Source organism: Natrix helvetica (assembly GCF_964273705.1).
Source record: "Natrix helvetica genome assembly, chromosome: 1".
NCBI classification, from domain to species: domain Eukaryota; kingdom Metazoa; phylum Chordata; class Lepidosauria; order Squamata; family Natricidae; genus Natrix; species Natrix helvetica.
Window position 1 is genome coordinate 122,314,360 of NC_138548.1, and position 21,130 is coordinate 122,335,489.

The 21,130-nt window shown below is 38.8% G+C and overlaps 1 protein-coding gene across 2 annotated transcripts in view; it reads right to left on the reverse strand.

Moving 5' to 3' along the window:
- Positions 1 to 21,130, reverse strand: part of ZDHHC5 (zDHHC palmitoyltransferase 5) — a 79,972-nt gene that overhangs the window by 21,757 nt on the left and 37,085 nt on the right. For both annotated transcript variants that reach the window (XM_081935560.1, XM_081935559.1), the window contains exon 3: positions 852 to 973. In XM_081935560.1, coding sequence (XP_081791686.1) covers positions 852 to 973 — 122 coding nt within the window. The remainder of the gene's footprint in view (positions 1 to 851; positions 974 to 21,130) is intronic.

A 21,130-nucleotide genomic window follows, 5' to 3' on the forward strand; every position in this document is an offset into this window, starting at 1 on the left:
AGTAACTCGTAAACAACTGCCTTCCTTAGCAATGGAAATGTTGGGCTCCCTTGTGGTGGTACATCGAAGACTAATTTTATAAGCTGTTGACTGAAGCAGTCAAGGCAACATGGATTATATAATGTAAGCAATATACCAATAATCATAATCAAGCCTGTAAGTCAGACTGCCTGGTAAAAGAAACCAGGCAATAAAGGACAAGAGCAGTGCTATGTGTTCACTGCTAAAACTGAGAAATTCCAACTTAGGCAAATATGGTCATGGTGTCTAATAATGCTGACCAAGTATTTAAAATTCTCAATATTCACTCTTGGGCCTATACTAGAAAGGCAAATATTTGCATTTTTACAGGTAGTAATTGTGTCACAGGTAACACAATTTCCATTGCTAAGCAAGGCAGTTATTAGGTGAACTGCACCCAATTTCATGACCTTTTTGCCATATTTGTTAAGTGAATGATGGCAGTTGTAAATGGTGTGGTCATTAAGCAAACCCAGCTTCCCCCACTGGCTTTGCTTGTCAGCTGTGAAAGTCACAGTGGTGATCATGTGACCCGGGGACACTGCTACCATCACAAATACATGCCAGTTGCCAAGCACCCATATTTTGATCATGAGACTGTGGGGAACGTCACAACAATCGTAAGTCTGAGGAACGGTTGTAAGTCACTTTTTTTAGTGCCGTTATAACTTCTAACAAGTTGTAAGTTGAAGACTATCTGTATTGTGATAAAAAACAATATTATACAGATGTAAAAAAGAAAATGCCTCACAGCTGAAAAATTGAAATAACCATAGTCATAATCCCCATTTTTAGATTTATGATTTGCTAGAAACCGGAACAATGCTTACCTCTAGGGAATATGCCAGGATCCATGAAAGTGGCCATACTGAAGTTGGCCAGCACAAAAAGGAAGACCACAACATTGTAAATGGGTATGATTGGGGAGATGTAAATGCTGAGTCCTGGACACCTGTACAAGAAAAAGCAATCCAAAACAAAAAGAATCACTCTCTCAACTTTATTAACTGCATTTAATATTCAAACCTTTTCCTTAATAACTGTATACTTGCACTTTGTCATTTCAAATTTGTTCAGAAGCTCATGGAACCAATTAGCAGTGAGAAAGTATTGTTCTACTCAATTAAAAAAATTACCTAAATATGTAACATCTAATCTGAAACCGAAGATGAATTACTTGAATTCAACCTCATTGGACAATTGGTGGATAGCCTAACTCACAAGTGCACCTTCAAATTTATAGTAGACCTACAGTACATAGAGTAGACAATTTCAAGGTGATACTTCTTCAACATGCATTACTGGAGTGTATATTACATCTACTATGTAGAATAATCTCTTCTCCCATAAGAGAAGCTGTGTAGGAACACTATTTAGATTAACACAAACATACTGCAGCAACCCTGAACATCAGGAAAAGGAAACAGAACATTTATACAACATCTTGCAACAAAATGGATCCCATGCAAGTTTATCAAAAAGCGCCTAACCATTCAACCCTCTATAGCACAACCAACACAAGCTGTGAAAAAGATAGCACTGCTATACATCAAAAACATATGAGAAACAATCAACCAACTATTGCAACCACATGGCTTCATAGTAACACACCAACCAAAGCCCTCCAAAATATTTTAAGTAAATCAAAAGACCCTGTAGCCAGAAGAACAGGAATAATCTACAATCTACGGACTGTAATACAGCCACTATGTAAGACAGACGGGCAGAAGACTAGCAGACTGCATCCATGACACTAGCTAGTAGTCAGAAAACATGATGAAAACTCCTTAATTGCACAACACATGAACAGTCTTAACCATAGTTTCAACTGGAAAACTATGATAATCCTAGACCAAGCTACCTCCCCCCCCCCCAAAAAAAAGCTAGAGAATTCCTGGAAGCCTGGTACTGAGACAAATCAGCCATCAGCAGGCACATAAAGATAAGCAACATATCAATATATCAATCAAAAATGACAATCAAAAAGCTACAAAGGAAACAAAAGATCAAAAACACCTCACCAGCAACGGAACACTCAGATAGGCAGGGATTAATACCAAAATTAATAGCAGACCAACAGTCAAGAGGTAACCAATTCCCCAATCAAGGGACTACCAACTCAGACAAGCAATCAAACAGTAAACAACAGCCACTTTTAGCATTGAAGATGTTGCTTGCTTGGCTAACAAAATTTCTGCAAAAACAACAACTAAGCACAGAGAGCACCAAGGATTCCTCAGTTCAATCCTGAGCTATAAATGTTCTCTTCTTAGTTTTAAAAACCCCTTACCTGTATCTTTTCATAATATTTCATAATACTATAAAGTAACAATTTCCCACTTAGAGTCAGATTCCTTAGTCATGAGAAGATCTCATGCAGAAATGCATTACCTACTGAGATAGTTCTTTATATTCAGATTTCTAAACTTAGTATTCATTCAGTGATGAGCATAACAGAATGAAATGATTCTCTATTCCAACTGACAAAAAAGCTCCTTGATAATGCTGATGTTACGTTCAGCTCAAAAGAGAGAATATCCATTTGCATTTTTTATTAAGTGCCATTACATGCCATCATTGACAATAAATTTCTACAGATGAATGTGCACCTTGGATGTGATGGATTGGGCTGCAAAAAATAATAAAGGTATTATACCCTACTGTCCCCATTCCTGGGAAGAGCCACTCTGATAATAGTGCCACCAGTCATTTTTTTTCTGAAGAAATCCCCTTGTCTTGGTTTACTCAGGAGGAGGAAAATAGCAACCTATTTATATCAGGAAGGGGGGGTATTCTAAATGCTTCCCACAAAATAATTGTCTTAATTAGGTATAAAATTAGAACAAGGTTTATTGTAAAAGCTGCAAAAGAAAGGAAAAATGATTTCCAGAAAGATTGATTTCAGTCATTATCCCTTCACTCATCCTTTACCTGTTCTCTAATTCCCTATTTTTCTTCATGGATTTCTGGGGATTGGGGTTTCCTTTCTTACCTAGCTTTTTCAATATTCTCCTTTTAAATAAAAACACATCTGATGGGCTCTTCCATAACTGATCAAATCAGGCCCCTATTTGGATTGACTAGTCAGCTCATTTTTCTTTGCGTACTTTTTCCTGCAAGTCTAGAACACAATAAATGTTGAACCAACCCATCTGACCTTCACGAAAAGGGAGTTCCATCTCAGGAGTGCTTCTAAGAGAAGAGACCACATCTTATATACCTGTGATGGCGCACCTATGGCATGCGTGCCACAGGTGCCATGCAGCACCCTCTCTATGGGAACACAAGCCATTGCCCTAGTTCAGCTCCATCGCGCATGCACGCACGCCTCCTGCCGGCCAGCCGTTGTCCGCTTGCTGACGCACATGCATGGGGTGTGTGCACACGTGTGGGTGTGTGTGCACATGTAGAGGGTGGGGCTCATGCACGAGGGCCGCACACACATTGCATTTTGGGGGTTTGTGCATGCACACTTTGGGCACTTGCTCCGGAAAAGGTTAGCCATCATTGTTATATACATACCCACTAGGCTAACTTCTCAGTGGGGACTACAGATCATTTCAAAAGGGGGTGTTATTCCAATTACACAGCATCAGCAATTGCATTGAATGAGTTAAATCCCATTCAAAGAAGTTCAGAAACTGTCAGTTGAGCAAAAATTAGCTGATCTGTAGATCCAGGTAGTGGCCAGAGACAATTGAAGCCTCAGAAAAATCAGAGGCTGAGAACCAAACAAATGAGGTTTAACTTGAGCTGAAGACAACCTCCATTTTCTTTCTGTCTCTTTTTCCTCTATCTCTCAGAAGAAGTGGAAGTATCTTTTCAAAAAGACTGAATTGAAGAGCATTTAAAAAGAAAGAAAGAAATACCAGTCCGTAGAGATGTGAGTTACAAATCAGGGAATTATACTGCATGCTGGGGGAATAATGAAAGCTAGAAGTAGATTAGATTATTCTATTGTTTGATAATGGTTTTCATTGCAGAACAGTCTCCCTGTGTGATTCTGACTGAAGGAACAGAAGCGAAAATCAATCTTTAAAGAAGTCATTCTTCATTTTTTATTTTTTTATTTGTCTCTTTTCGATTTCTTCTTTGATCTGTATTATGTTAATGTACCATAACATACTCTTGAATTCTTAACGGATAGGTAAAATTAACTTTAGCACACATTTTTCCTTCTCCAGTCAAGCTGGGCAGTAGGGGAGGATTGCGGTGGAGGAGAAGCATCTACATTTTTATTACAAGGCCCTGAAACGTCTTTAACGTCAAGGACTGTTTGAAACTACTATTTGTTCAGCACCATTGTAACTTCGAATGGTTACAGAATGAGTGGTTGTTAAGTGAGGACTACATTCTTCCTCAACTTCCTCAGCTCTGTGACACTGTGATCACTACTAACGTTTTTAACGTAAAGAATAACAGTTGGGTACCTAGTCAAAATACTTCATCTATAAGGCTGGATATCTTGAACTTTCTAAAAGCAACTGCAATTTGCTTTGTCAAGGAAGAGGACTTAGCAAGAAAGGAAAACAAGACAAGCTAGCCTGACTAGAGATGGATAGCAACAAGAGTGTTGCACTAAATATAATGCTAATGACTGGAAGAGAAGCACAGCAAAAGCTCACTTAGAATCAAGCTAGATAATCCTTAAATGTTTACTAATGTACTGAAGATATTAATGGAACAGAGATAAAACTATATTAGAGCTAACTCATTTTAATTTTTAATGGAACAGAAAAAAATCTCTCTATGCTTTAATGAAATATGGGAATAGCCTCAGGATCCAAGCTACCTGAATGTAGATATAATGAAGAATGAAATTTTATCATGGACAATGACTTCAGATTTATCGTTAATAATTAAGTTCAACATTGCTTCCCTCATAACTGAATATAAAGAACACCTGCCTGCTTTTGAAGCTGATACAAATGATTCAACACAGGATGGTTGCATATAACTACTACCTTCTATAGTGAAGGGATGAAAAGGGTATAATTTTTCAAGCCTTCCAGTGCATAATAAATTGGGTTTAACAATTTAAAAAAATACAAAATAAGGATCTGCAGGTTATTATTCTAATTTAACTGGTCCAAAGTAAGAGTATGTTAATGAGTACAAAATATCAAGCAAGAATGAACAAATAACAACAAAGACTCAAATGTATTTAATGTTAATCAGTGGCATCATAACAGAGACTAGACCTCTTTGGGCTCAGACCTTCATCACAGACCACGGACAAGCCCCACTCATGTGTCCCGACGTGTGGAGGCAGAAGGAGATAGGCCACTGTAGGCCCTTCCGGAACCTGGGCCTGGGCTGGAACTGGAGCCGGTCGACTAGGCCGCATGCCTCAGCCTAGGCCTCCCAAGTGGCCCTGCAAGCCAATAGAGGCCGCGCGCACGTGGCGCTATTCAAAATGGCCACCGGGACTCATACGAGGCCAAAGGAGGCCGAAATCATGTGTCCCGGCTCTCCTGGCTTCTTGCCGCAGCGGAGACAGCCTGGTGGCACTGGGGGCCTCGCGGCAGTCCTGCGAGCACTCCCCCCTTCGCTCGCTCGCTTTCGCGCTCCAAAAATTAAATACAAAGCGAGCAGCCACCGCCCAAATCAAGCGGCAGCTTCCCCGGCAGCTCGTGTGCACCTCGTGGTGCCGATGCTGCCTCTACTAGCTTCCAGGAGCGATCGTCGCGTCCGCAGCTGCCTGAGATCTGGCACCCCGCGGTCCCGGGGATCGGGCTAAGGCTCTGCGCCCACGGATGGGAGGATGGATGCCCCACAGGGCCCTCCCCAACCGCCCCGAGGCAGAAGAACTGTCCCTTGGGCCACAGCTGCAAATTTAGAATTGTTTATAATTTAAAATGCTCAATTAGCCAAATCGAAAACCAGATTGAATAAAAGCAAGTATTTTTAAACTATTTCCTACCTAACTCAATTCTCAACAGTGCCTGGACCAAGAGACTGAGCGGAAACTGGGCAGGAAAGGAAGGCAGGAGTATTTAAGAAGTTTACTCTCAGTCTTTGGACCAATCAGGCTTTGAGAATACCCACACGTGACCACTCCCTCTCTTCCACTTTAAAACGCCTACAGAGGTTTGGCTTCAGTGGTGGGGCCTGTAGGTGCTTCTTCTCGTTGTAGTGCTGGTCCTTTTGAATTAATTCTCAGTGGGAATCATGTTCATTCCCATTTTAACAGTCTAAAAGCAGTTTAAAACAGATCTCTTCTGGAGGGTGTCTGGATTATGATGATGTCTTGGCTGAAATTTACAGATTACTGACTGCTGGGGGTTGTTTGTGCTTTATTCATTTATGTCTTTTTATTTTAAACTCAGAGTGGATGTTTCATTTGTAATTGCACAATACCTGTGAACCATTGAGAGCCCTTTAGGATTATCTCGAGTTACAAAGTAATAGTAAAAATGTTATGGTGGAACAACTGGAGAGGAAGGATCAAGCTGCCCTGGATCACGGGAGAAATGTCACTAATATTCTCATATGTTTGATAATTATCAAGAGATAGTAGACACATTTGATAATTAGTAAGGGATGGTAAATATGTCTTTAGAGGCACCAATTTAATATAATAATTACAAGAATGGTGTATGATCTTACAATAGGGTCTCCCAAAGGTTGATAGGACTATTCAAAGGGTTAATAAATGTCTGAGGGTCAAATGGGGGAGGGGCAGTAAATATCTGGGGATCAATAGGTGGTCAATAAATGACAGAAGGTTGATTGGGGTTAATTAATCTATTGGGTTTTCTGTAGAACTCCACGCTAGTCCCTCATCCTGAAAGTGAGATGACTAATGGCAATATAGTGTTACTCAGGGTTAGATGGTCAGCTGCCAGTGACAACGGCTTTGAGTTGTCATTATTATCATAGTACTATTAAAGTAGCATTTATTATTTTCATATAATTGTTTGGGAATTGATGAACAATCTGAAACTTCATGAAGGGATGGTTAGCTTAAAATTTTGAGAACCCCTATGTTCCAGTGACCAATATAGTTTAGATGGGAGTACAACTATGGGATGAAATATTATACCAGATTGGAAAGAAATATTTCTCTGGACCCAAAATTTCTTATGTTATTCATGGATGAGAGGCCTTGAATGAAATTGATTATTTCAATGCAATTTTTAGTTTTGTTTGGAGATAGAGATAACTTTCAGTTGCTTGTCTATACAGGAATTGGAGAATTGTCCTAATCGACTCAAGAGTAAGATAGTCATCTATATTTCTCAATGATTCTATAGTTTTTCCAGGAGCTTCATTATGCTAATTACATAAGCTTTAGTATAAATTCAACTCCCAAAGATCAGCTTTTTCTTTTTCTTTTTAATATTTAAATCAATTGTTTGAGAAAATCTCTTAGAGCTTATAAGTGTGTGACTCCTGTAAAATAATTACCATTCTGAATCAAGGTTTCACCATATAAAGGGCTAAAGTCAGCAAATTAAAATTTAATCAAAACAAGACACAAACGTCTCTGATTAGGAGAGGCCCCCTTTCCCCCATCTGGGGATAAAGATTTATCTCACTTTAGATGAAACAGCTTTTCCTTGAAATAAAATTGTGTGAAATCCTGGATTTCCAGATAGCTATGATCAGGAAAAATTTTATGCAGTATATATTGATACATGCTAGTTGCATATGACAGTGATGGCGAACCTTTTTTTGGCTCCCATGTCAAAAGCGGGGGGAGTGCAGGGGTGTCGTGCGCAGGCGTGCCATACCCATAATACTATGCATGTGAACCCCCCCCCGTGCATGACCAACGACACTCCCCCTGCTTTTGGCACATTTTTTTCGCCCTCCCCAGCCTCCAGAGGCTTTCTAGGAGCCTGGGGAGGGCAAAAACAGCTTCCACCGCCACCCCGGACACCCTCCGGAGGCCTCGGGAGCTTCCCTGTAGGCTCGGGAGGACGTAAAATGGACCTACGGGGCACCCAGAAGTTCGGGAATGTGACTTCTGGTTTGCTTGTAGGGCTGTTTTTTGCTCTCCGGAGCCTTCAGGGAAGCCTCCTGAAGGCCCCTGAAGGCTCCGGAGGGCGAAAAACGGACCTTTGGGGAACTTCCGGAAGTTCGGGAATTGTGAGCTCCAGTTTGCTCGTAGGGCCGTTTTTTGCCCCCCCCCCCGGAGCCTTCAGGAGGCTTCGCTGAAGGCTCCGGAGGGCAAAAATAGGCTCTACGAGCAAATCGGAAGTGATTTCCAGTTTGTCCATAGGTCTGTTTTTTAGCACTCCGGAGGCTTCAAGGAAGCCTCCTGAAGGACCCTGAAGGCTCCAGATGGTGAAAAACAGACCTATGGACAAACCGGAAGTCACTTCGGGTTTGCTCATAGGGCCAGTTTTTGCCCTCCGGAGCCTTCAGGGAAGCCTCCTGAAGGCTCCGGAGGGCAAAAAAGGACCTATAGGTAACCCGGAAGTTTGGGAATTATGACTTTCGGTTTGCTCGTAGTGCTGGTTTTTGCCCTCCAGAGCCTTCAGGGGCCTTCAGGAGGCCTTCCTTGAAGCCTCCTGAAGGAACCTGAAGGCTCCAGAGGACAAAAAATGGCCCTACAGTCAAACTGGAAGTCCGTTCCCAAACTTCTGGTTTGCCCACAGGGCAGGTTTTTTGTGCTCCTGAGGCTTGGGAGCCTCCTGAGTGCGAAAAATGGCCTCAAAAGAAGGCCGAAGTCTGCTGCCCAGCGCACACATGCGCAAATGTACGCGTGCCATAGGTTCGCCATCATGGTTCTAGGAAGATCAGGCCTGGTCAATCAACATGTATCTTAGTTAGAAGCTGTACCACTGATGTGTTCTTTGGTGCTGTCTCATATAAGTCTCTAGAAATTTTAGAAATATCCAGACGTGACAGTAAGAATCTCTGGAAGCACACAAGAACAATTCTCGTGTAGCTGTATTGCCCTCCATTTTATTTTCAGGTTCTTTTTATCATCTTAAATGTTCTCTTTTTCCATGACAGCATTTCCACACAGCACAATTTCCCTTTTATTTCCACACCAAATCCCACACAAACCAGTCTGAAGCTGACCTTCAATTGTTTCAATTCTGCTATTCTTGAAACTGTGAAACAGTTAGGGAACAACTAATGAGCCAGTTTTGTTTCTAGCTGACCAATAAAATGGGTCTCAAATAGCATCTCTCTCTGAGCTGGCAGCCACAGCTACTAAGTAAGAAACATTACTTATTCTCCATCATACATAAAAATACTAAATCGCTTATTGTGCTCTGCTTCAGTTTTTCAATTTGATTTGTAAAGTATCTGTCTGACTATTTGTAAAAGGGAAAAAAAGAGCAATTGTAACGAGGAAACCATTCTGTGGTGAAGATAACATTTCTTTTGCTTTTAATAAAAGTCTGCTAGCAATGCTGCTGAAAGAATACAGTAGAACCTCTGGTCACGAATACTTCTGACCACGACCAAACAGGGTTCCGACCAAAAAATTCATAATTTTTTTCCATGGCCGATTTCCCCTTCCCTGCCATTTTTTTTGTAAATGCCAAATTTCCAAAATTAGGTTCAGGGCATAACCAAAGTTATGGAACGAATTATGGTCATGACCAGAGGTACTACCAGAGGTACATGGCACCATTTTTACAGCTTTTCACAATAGTTGTAAACATAGTTATAGGCTGCAGTATAAGGCCTTTTATGTGGCTCTGGAAGTGGGCAAAGGGAAAGGAGTTTGCTCCAGTTTGCTTACTTGAGCCCAGAGACTAAGTGAAGAAAATGTCTGTATGCGGTATATATATATATATATATATATATATCAACATGGAAATCATGCTGAACAACTGAATTTGTAAATTGTGGAACAGACTAGAAGAAATGTGATAGGATTACAAAACTACTTATATAAGCAAGAAAATCAAGTTTCATTAGTAAGGTTTTTTTGAAGTCCTTTGCTAGGACAGTTAGCTTACATTAGGCACTGAATAAGAGCTTACTTGTGCTAAAGAATTGGAAGGTATGATGAAACAAGAGCAAAGTCTATTTAAAAATAGCTTAGCAGCCCCAGTATTGAAAAGAAAATCTAATTTTGTTTGGTTTTAGAAAACTAGTATAGCACCAAAACAAAAATAAATTCAACTTTCAAACCAGTATCAAAGACATGGACAGATCCAAAGTCAATCTGGAAGTGCACAAGGTAAGTAAATGCCATGAGCTTCTATTCTTTAAGATGCTATAGAGACAATAAGATTTTAAGGCTAGAGGAGACAAGTCTGTGTATTTACTAATTTGATAGAACCGAGATAGCACTATGAAGACTGGAGGTAACTTCTAGTTAAGAGGAATGAAAAACAATCCTGTACATTAAAATAATGAAAGAAAACAATCAATTACAATAGATTTTGCACCAGAGGGATAAACAATTATCACACATGCTACAGCAGAATGTCTCCATCCTCACAAGTCATCACCACAACCCCTTTGAAACATCCAGGTCTTAAGAACATAAGGACTAAATAAGCAAGGCTCTGTTGGATCAAACCTCTGGCCCATTTAGTTCACACGTCTGTTCTCACAATAGCAAACCAACTGCACAAGGGAGCTTGCTAGTTTCCAAGAAGATGGCATTCAGAGGCAGCCACACCACCATCAAGTAGCCACTGATTCCTGTGATATATGTGAACTGATTTTCTTGAAGCTAGTCAAGCTGGAAGCAAATTTTAAAGTTTAATTATACACAATGTAAAAAAAAAAACCCTTTGTCTATCCTGATTCTTCCAGTATTAAATGATCCTTATTTCTAGTATTTTAGGATAGGGAAAAGTTTCTCCTTGTCTATTTTATCCACATAATACATAACTTTGCACATCTCAATTACAACCAAGTATCAAACCTTTCCTCATAAGGAAGCTGCTTCAGCCCTTTATTTTAGTTGCCTTCCTCTGAACTTGCCCTAGCTTTACTACATCTTTTTCTGAAGCACTGCAATCAGATCTGCATACAATATTCCAGATGCAGTTGCATCAATGATTTACTGTACATAAGGCCATTAAGATATTGGCATCACTTTTTACTATACCATTTCTTATTAAAACCTAACATGCTGTTGGCCCCCTTTACAGCAGATACACATTGTCTTGATAGCTTTTTAGAATATTAATAAGTCAAAGCTATTCTAATCTCAAATTGGAAGCTGTTCCAAAGGGGGAGGAGGGATGTCTGAGAAGGCTCATCTCCAGGACAAATCATATTCACTGAAAGAAGGATTCTGATTAGAGCCTATTCTTCCTGATCTTATGAATGAAAAGAAACCAGTGGGTGACGGAGATCCCCAAAATATTCAGGCCCCAAGCTATGTAGGGCTTTATGGTATATATGCTAGGCAGCATCTTGAATTTCATCTGAAACTAACTGGTAACCAGTACAGCTCCTAAAGCAAAGATGTTACATGAGGATGCTTAGTTGTAGCTGTTGTTATTGTGCTACCATATTCTGGACCATTTGAAGTTTCTGTATGATCTTCAAATGCAGCTCCACGTAGAGTGCATTATAGTATTCCAAATAAGAAGGGACACAAAATGGGAGTGATCATAAATAAGGCTTATATGTCCAGATAACGTCTTAACTGATGTAGCAATATGACCATTTTATGGTCATGTGATCATATTTTGAGAGCTTGCAGCCAGCTTGCATTTACAAATTTTTGCCATGTCACACAGAAATGTGACGGTGTTTTATAATGCTTTTTTGCCAGAAGCTAGTGTCTACTTCTGATTTCTGGCAAAAAGTGGCCATTGGATACAATGGATTTGCTTGATGACTGTGGCATTTATTTAACAATCACAATGTTTGTTTTGCCACTGCAAAAACAGTCATAAAATCAGGTGCAATCACATGGTGACCTGCATAAAAACTGCCATGACTTACCACTGTAATTCTGGGTTCAATTATGGTTGTAAATCAAGGATTACTTGTATATTAAATTCTATATAACAGCATAGTAAAATGCTACAAAATAATATGACACTAACCCTTTAGTTTCTCTGGAGATTGTCAGTCATCCAGGTCATGGTTGTCCCAAAGGTGCTTTTTTTCAAAAGGCAACTGAAAAAAAGCACCTTTGGGACAACCTTTAGGTGTTTTTTTTTTTTTAACTTTGCATCTAACTGTTATGGGCCAAATCCATATTTACACCAAAGAAAAGTAATTCTGTCATTCTTTTGCCCTCAAAGAAGGCAGCAGATAGCCAATTTTGGAATCTATTAACAGGTTCAACCATAACTCACATTTGGATGGAGGCTCAGCTGTTAATTCCAAAGTTATTGCTAGTCTGGCAAGGCATAGAAACATTGCAGATGACAGTGACAAACCACTTCCCTAAGACTACCAAGAAAACTGCACAGATACAAACAACAGAGCTAAACTAGATTGAAGGTTGTCATTATTATTTTTTAGACCACCGGTTATGATGCCCCAAAGTCATAAGGAAGCATTGGGAAGGGGTGGGGATTTATGCAGTGGATTTTTAATGTTGTAAGCCATCTGGAGTCACCTGTGAGTTGGGCAACCATATATAATAAATAAAACATAGATAGAATCTAGACTACAAAGCTTAATTAAAAGATGGGAGGTGTCAATCAAGACTGTCTTCTGAAATAATGAGATTTAACCGACAACAGAACAAAACAAAACACAAAAAACAGGGGCTAGACAATTATCTGACAGGGATGATGGTTTTATAAGAGGGGAAGTGGAGGAAAGGGTTAAACAGATTTGCTGAGAAAACTTCCCAGGTAGCTTTCAACTCTAAATATTGATGATAAAGTTCACTGAAGAGTCCTTTCTGTAGAAAAGCCTGGGCTCAAAGACCAGCAGTTTTTCTCCTTGAAGCTGATGGTATAATACCCTAATCTGCTTTGTTGCTGAGAATTTAATCCCACAGATTTAGGGCAGCATCTGTCCCTCCTTCCCAAGTCAGAGCATTCTATGATAAACAAATAAATTTATACAGCATGAGCCAACAGCCAAGAAGATAAATGTATAGGTGGCTTGACAAAACGACTTATGTAGCAAACTAGGTAATTTTTTTAAATTGCTTCTAAAACTGATAGGGAATCAGCAACGGTTGCGTAAATAATTGGCAGACTCCTACTTCTTTGCATCATAAGATTGTGAAAAAGACTCAAAAGGTTTCTGCCCTAATGTATGTATAGATTTATTAGTTCTGAATAACATTAGTTCACATGACAGAATTCTTATCAATTGCCACCCGCATATAACTTGCTAAAGAGGGTTTGATGAACCTTCTGCTTGGGAAAAATCAGTTTAAGCAGCTCCCAAAAGTGTGACATGAGAGTTGGATCAGAACCCCCAAAAACCTGTCCAACATATATTAGCAACGGGTATGAAACACTCCTCCCCATATATTTTAAATTCTCCCCAGGATCAAACTATCTATAAGGCAAACGCTAATTCAATTCCATTTCTTTTTGTTATGGGTCAGTGGGAGGCAGATAGCAATGACAGAAACTAAGTATATTTAGTTTCTGCAATATTTAGATATTGTAGTAATATATACTCTGAACATGTGTGACCAAGGTGCTTTGTACACCTCTCCTTGAGGTGCTAAAGTATCTTTGGAGTATCATTCTAAATAGAAAAGAGACAGGAAAGAACCACAGAAACTTCCATCTTGATAAGTGAGAACAGCAAAATTTGAGTACCACATGTAATCATCAATCATGTTATTTTCTTTAAAAAAAATCAAACAAAGATGGAACTTAAAATACACCAAGAATCAAGGTGCAAAATTAAAGAAAAACCTATTATTTTATCCACCATTTAAGAGACCTCAACATCTATTTAATGATAAAGACTTCAATCATAGAAAAATAAAAGAAAATGAAAAAAAAGAAATGATAATGGCACCTAACCTTCCAAAAACATTAATTACTGTCTAAACCAGGGGTGTCCAAACTTGGCAACTTTAAGACTTGTGGACTTCAACTACCAGAATTCCCCAGCCAGCTGGTTGGGGAATTCTGGGAGTTGAAGTCCACAAGTCTTAAAGTTGCCAAGTTTGGACACCCCTGGTCTAAACTAACTGTGTCCATTAGTGAAATAAGTTTTGGGAAGTGAAGAACAAAGGCACTATTTGGTTGAGCTGTATACCAATAATAACCAAAATATGTTTGCATTGATTACTAATACATATGAGAAAATTCATTTGCCAACCTTGACATTCAACTTCTTTAAAATGCTGACAAGTACAGGCAGTCCTTGGTTTATGAGGACTTAATGACGGAAGTTACCAAAGTTATCACTTAGCAATCAAAGTTATTATGCCTGACCCCAAAAAAGGGGGCTTATGACTGTTGAAGTTCTAACAGTCAGACCCCCCACCACAGTCATGTGACCAAACTTTGGACACTTGGAAGCACGACTGCATTTATGGCTGTTTGCAACTGGGGCAAGGAAGGTTGCAAAATGAGGCAAAACTCACTTAACAACTGTCTCGACTAAGCAACAAAAAAATTGACCTCAATTGTGGTTGTAAATATGTAAGGAGTTATTTATAGAAATTAGTAATATTTTTGAAATTCCTTCTTGTAAAGCCATCAAAAAATTAATTTTCAATTGATTATATGGCTGTATTGAATAAAACGTTTGTGAGCTATTTAAAAATACCCACTGGATTTTTAAAAAACCCTTTCAATTAATCTAAGAGCACTGTTCAGTTTTATAGGCAAGCAGTATAATAAAAATATACGCAAGTGATACAGTTGGTTCAAAATGCAAACACTGCCACAAACAGTGCTATGATAAACTCTAACCAATAGAGTCAAGATAATAGTGAAAGTAAGTTAATAGTGAAAGTAAGTCTTCTAAGGTAAAGGTTTAATCTTTTAATACCAGATCTTTAAAAACAACAACTGTGGTTTGGGGCCTTTATAATGGAGTGAAACTCATTAAAAATCTTACATTGTAATGCATAAATGGAAAGTTTAATACTATGGTTCAGCAGTGACATTATTATACAGCTGAAGTCACAAAAAAGCTATATGAACATATGTCTAATTTTTTGTAAATAACAGTAAGTTTAGATATAAATATTACTATGGAGTTTTGAAGCCTATTTGCATGCAAGATAACTGAAATTAAAAAGATATACTGAACCAATTCTTAAAACTAAATGGAGTTTTATTTCAACTACATATACACTGGATTAATGTACAAACATCACCAAAAGGTAGATATTACACATTTTGAACTCCCCTTTATATCCTGCTTCATTCCATAGATCTATTCTTGGAAACTACAATTGATTTCTATTTAGAACTTGTGTTGGGGACAAAATTAATTCTGATCATTCATTTTGAGTTTAATGTAAAGGGATTTATCTAACAAAAATATAATTTCTATTATGAAATGATAGATTTGTCAACATTAATATTTTAATGGAAGGGTTACTTTACACATAATATAAAGGCATAACTAGAAAATATACTATTTTAAACTAGCCAACTCCATCATTGAATAGTCTGCTCATTTGAATATTAAATTCCTGAGCCAATAACTTTCTAGATTGTCTAGCCAGCCTAACCATGAAAGCTAAAATTGAACAACTATCAATACAGATTTCTATTAAATGGATACCCCATAAAAAGAATTTGTGTCTTGATAAATCAACCTCACATGTATGACAAATTAAATAATTTGTTTAGACTTTTATCCTGCCTTTTTTTCATATATAACTCAAGGCAGTGAACACTCCTTCCTCCTATTTTGTCTACAGCAGCCTGTGAAGTGATTTGGGCTGAAAAAGACTGGCCCAAAGTCACCCAGCTGGTTTTTCATGCCTAAAACAAGATTAGAATTCACAATCTATTGGTTTCTATTCCAACACCTTAACCACTCTATCAGTCTTTGTTAATGTAGGTACCTATAGATTTTTGTGAATTCTTATCAATGTATATTCTAGTAAACCAGATCAAATGCACATGGCATTAATCTTCGCCATTTGCTTTTTCTTCATATCTTCCCTCCCTCATTCATTTATCCTTCATTCTTTTCATCTAAAGTTTTATCTGACTATTCAATATGCTGTGTGCCTGGCCCAAAAACAGCAGTCCACTTTGTTTTTCCTTTATTCTCTCTCTTTCTTGCTTCTTCTGTACACCTTAAGAAAGTGTGAAGATTTTTCTTCAGGTTGACACATCTTTCCCGATCTCCCTTAAATATCAAAAACCTTTTTACTGCTTAATGAGAATTGACAGTATAGGTCATATCATCTATAGTACCAACTATCTTAAATGGGAAACACTTATGATGCCACATATTTAACTCTCTGGGTTATACTGTAAAATTCATGCATTTTTTTATCTGACACAAAATTATGTGGCTAAGGCCTTGAAAATGGAAAGAACATGTGATTTTTCACATATTGAATTTGACCTGGTGGCAACAGTTAGCAATTCTGACAATAGCATCACATGGGGATCTATATAAATAACCTTTTGCAAGCTTCTGACAAGCAAATCAATGGAAAAGCCAGATTCATTTAACTACCATGTTAAATGAATCTGCAAGAAAGATTGTAAAATGGGGCAAAATTCACTTAACAAATATTTCACTTAGCAATACAAATTTTGGGCTCAATTGTGGTATTAAGTCAAGGACTACCTGCATAATCTTCCCTACCTCTTGAATAAAACTCATGATTTCACTACCCCATGAATAAAACTCATGATTTCGCCTTGGGTGTCAAAAGCATGTGCACGCTATGGTGCATGCACGCATGCCCACCCACATAATTTAATGCCCTGCGCAGTGCGCGTGACCTCCCCCCCTGCTGCCCCATGCACAGCTTTCTTGGAGCATGGGGAGGGAAAAAACACCCTCCCCCGCCCCCCTGGAGGCCGGAAACTGCCTGTTTTCTGACTTCCAGTGGGCCCAGTAGGTCTGTTTTTCGCCCTCCCCAGGCTCCAGAGGCTTTCTAGGAGCCTGGGGAGAGTGAAAACGGCCCCACACGCAAACCAGAAGTTTGGGAACGGACTTCCAGGTTGCCTATTGGGCAATCTTTCTCCCTCCGGAGCTTCAGGAGTTTGTTCCCGAACTTCTGGTTTGTGTGTTGGGACGTTTTTCGGCCAACACGAAAAATCAAGGGCGAAAACCGGCCAAAAATCAAGGCTGAAAATCAGCTGGCAGCGAGCGCATGCGCACTGGAGCTGACAGGGCAACGCCTTGTGTTCCATCAGAAATGGCTCCGTGTGCCACCTGTAGCACGCGTGCCATAAGTTCGCCATCACAGTGCTATATTTTAACTATAGCTATATGTTTGAATATTTATGTCTTTTTGTCTTCAGTTGACCCTGAAGACTGGTCCAGAAAGTGGAAGTGCAAACAGCGTGCCTATGTAACATTGTTGCACAAGGAGCACGGGTTACCATTTGGCTTCTGTATGCATTCCAGGGTCTTGGTAGGTATTGGTAGAAGCAATTTTGTTGTATTTAAGTACAATGACAATAAAGATTATACTTATCCATTAAAGCTCCTTACAGTACACTAAATAATTAAACTTAACACAGCTGACCAATATTTATATTTGTCCTGTAAGACTGGACAGGGAATGGGATGCTTGAGTTCCAATAATTAAGCAATGTCATTGTATGGGCCTCAGGAGGCATGCTTTTTCTGTTGTTGTCACTTGCCCTTTAGAACAGTATTTTCCCTGAGATCTGTACAACCCTCTTTCTGCTGGCTTTTAGGAAGACAATTAATTAAGATCTGGTTCCAAAGCCTCCTTCCAAAACATTGAGACTGCGGGGTGTTTGGGATTGATTGATTTTCCTTTTTAGCACTGTCACTTTTTAAAATGTAATATTTGATTTTAATTGCTTCTACAGACACCCCAGAAACAATGGACATTAGAAACCACACCAAGAAAATGCCAGAGACAAATACATACTTTTGAGAGAATCCATACCTGATTTTTGAGGTCAGCGCTAACCAATTATCAGCATAAGCTTTTGTGAGCTACAATTCATCAGATACTATGTGGCTAGATTGATTTAGGATTTAAATTGGGGAGGGATGGGGGGGAATTGAGGGAGGGGAAGAAGAGCTAGGTTAGCTACATGTGAAAAAGATTATCAATTAACAATTATAATGTGTTAAAAGTCACCTAGTTTTTAACACAGTAGATTGTTAAATAAGGTGCTTTTAATCTGTCTCCCAGGTAACCTGTACTTGCATAACTAGCCTGTCTTACTCTCCCTTCCATCTCATCCCAATTTAAATCCTACATCAATCTAGCCACTCGATGCATCTGATGAAGTGAGCTGCAGCTCATGAAAGCTCATGTCTTAATAAAACTGTTAGTCAGAAGCTACCAGAGTCCTGTTTTATTTTTAAAAAATAAAATTCTGTAAAAGTTGCACTATGTAATTATCTATTATTCAGACTATAAGACACACTTTTTTTCTCCCAAAAGGGGGTGAAAATGTCTCTGTGTCTTATAGACCAAATACTGCTGAGGCCCCGCCCACGCATCAGCCCTTTTTTTGCCTCTGTGCGCCCCATTTTCGGCTCTTCTTTGGCCTCTTTTCAGGGCTTTTTTTTGTCCCCTCCCCTTTTTTGGGGGAAAAACAGGCTGAAAAAAGCCTCAAAAACGGGCCAAAAAAAGCCCCCAAAACAGGCCAAAAAGCCTCAAAAATGGGTAGAAAAAAGGCTGCAAAGAGTTAAAAAAAAGGGCTGAAAATGTGGTGTGCAGAGGCCAAAAAGCTTTTTTGTTTGTTTTCCTCTTCTAAATTTAGGCGCATCTTATATTCAGGTGTGTCTTACAACCTGAAAAATGTGGTATTCACTAATATCCCCTTTCTTTTTCCTTGAAAGATGGGGAAAAAAAGCCCCACCCCTGTAAACTTAACATGGAATAGCCAGAATTTCAGGATGACAACAGAAAGAAGAATGATTCCAGCATGAAACTATCTGTGACTGAAAAATATATATTCTCAGAATTAGTAAAATTATTTACTGGAAATATAATGATGTTCTGGTTTTCTCATGAGCTCTAAAGTTTGATCTATAATTCTAGGATAGGTATTTTAATTCTTCTTTTTTCATGATTATCCTGATTCACATATTCCACACCCTCCAGACTGCTCTTTATTTTGTTAGAAACAAGAAATTCTTGGGCATCCATAAAAAATAATAATTTGGAAAATAGCCCAAAGTTCTAAAATAAATCAGGAAGGCCAAAGCAGCAAAGTTGTCTAGAGTTCTTACAAAGGAATCACCATAACAAAGGGCAGTAGGAAAACAGCTCATACTACTTAAAGTATCTAATTGACCTCATACAGACTGTTGGACTTGCAAAACCTGTTTAAGCTGGGACTCATGTTCAAAATGATTTGCATTTGTCTGAACTAATAAAAAAACAGCCACAGCAATATGAACAAAGCAGTAAGGGCACTCTTGCCCATTTCAGTCAGAATTTAATAGAGGCTTAAATTTAACTCAGGACAAACTCTTAAAGAGTTTGGGATGAAAACGTTTTCTTTTCACAATATGGAAGTTTAAACGAGTTTTGGAAAAATGTGACACCCTACTATAATCAGATATGAACTACTATGTTAAAGGTAAAGATTGAGGTTTTCCTCACATATATGTGCTAGTCGTTCCTGACTCTAGGGGGCGGTACTCATCTCCCTTTCAAAGCCAAAGAGCCAGCACTTTCCGAAGACATTTCTGTGGTCATGTGGCTGGCATGACTAAATGCCATAGGTGCATGGAATGCTATTATCTTCCCAGCAAAGGTGGTTCCTATTTTTCTACTTGCATTTTTTTGAATTGCTAGGTCGGCAGAAGCTGGGACAAGTAACGGGAGCTCACTCCATTACGTGGTAATAGGGATTTGAACCGCAAAACTGCTGACCTTTCTGATCGATAAGCTCAGCATCTTAGCCACTGAGCCACTGCGTCCCTTAATATGTATACAATAGTATACATATTATATACTATAAGTATAAAGTGATACTAGTATATATTATATACTAGTATCACTTTAGGGGCACTACTTGTAATCTAACCTAAAGATGCATATAGCATGTTACAGTTAGTCCTTGTTTAATGAGTCCTTATTCACTATTTAACAGTGCTGAAGAAGAGGACTTACTACATTCTTACTTACTACTGGTTCTTGTAGCTGCAGCATATCTACCACCACGTAACAATAATTTCAGCAAATCTGCATGCAATTATGACAGTTATCGCATCTTATGGTCATGGGATTGCCATATGTGACTTTTACTGCTGGTTTCCAATAAGCAAAGTCAATAGGGGGTTTCCAATAAGCAAAGTCAAAAGGAGGTTGCAAATGGATCCTGTAATGTCACATCTAGCAAGCATGCAAAGACTGCTTAACAACAGCAACTGGAATTGTCGCAACTGCCATTGTGGGCGTAATTATATAACATTGAGTTTCTTGTCTGTGTCATTTAGTGACAGAATTGCCAAACCCAATTACTGTCATTAAGATAGGATTACTGTACTTTAGTCTTGATGGTACCACAGAATGAACTATGTTGTCCCAATCAAGGAATAGGTAGAGTTGAAATATTAGCAACCCAGATGGGTAATAAGTGTTCCTAGCCAGCTAGTAATAAGTGTTCTTATGCCTCCACCAATAAAGATGGAGCCAAGGAAACTCTAAATTGCAAATCTCTTCTTCAGAAGTACTATATTATCAAAGGATGTACAATTATTCAACAATTGCCTCAGATTTACTGAAGATAAGAAAGGTACTTTGGATCTGGCATGGGCATGCCTGCTGTTTCTGTCTGAGTGTATTTAAACAAATGTTTTTCTTGGGTTCACATAGTAGTATATTATTCTTGCCTATTATGTGAAACCAGAAGAACATGTAGCTTCTCCAAAGCAGGCACACTCAAGCCACATTTGAAAAATCTTTCCTGCTGTTAATTCAAATACCTACCCATGCCTTTAAGAGCTAGCCCTTAATTCCCAGGCCTAAGAATACCTTATAACACTTCTATCCTAAAATTTAATTTCAGATTAACTCTCATTCAGTCTGTTGCTTATAATACCAGTTTAAACCATTCTGATATCATTAGGAAATAGGGCTAGATGTCAT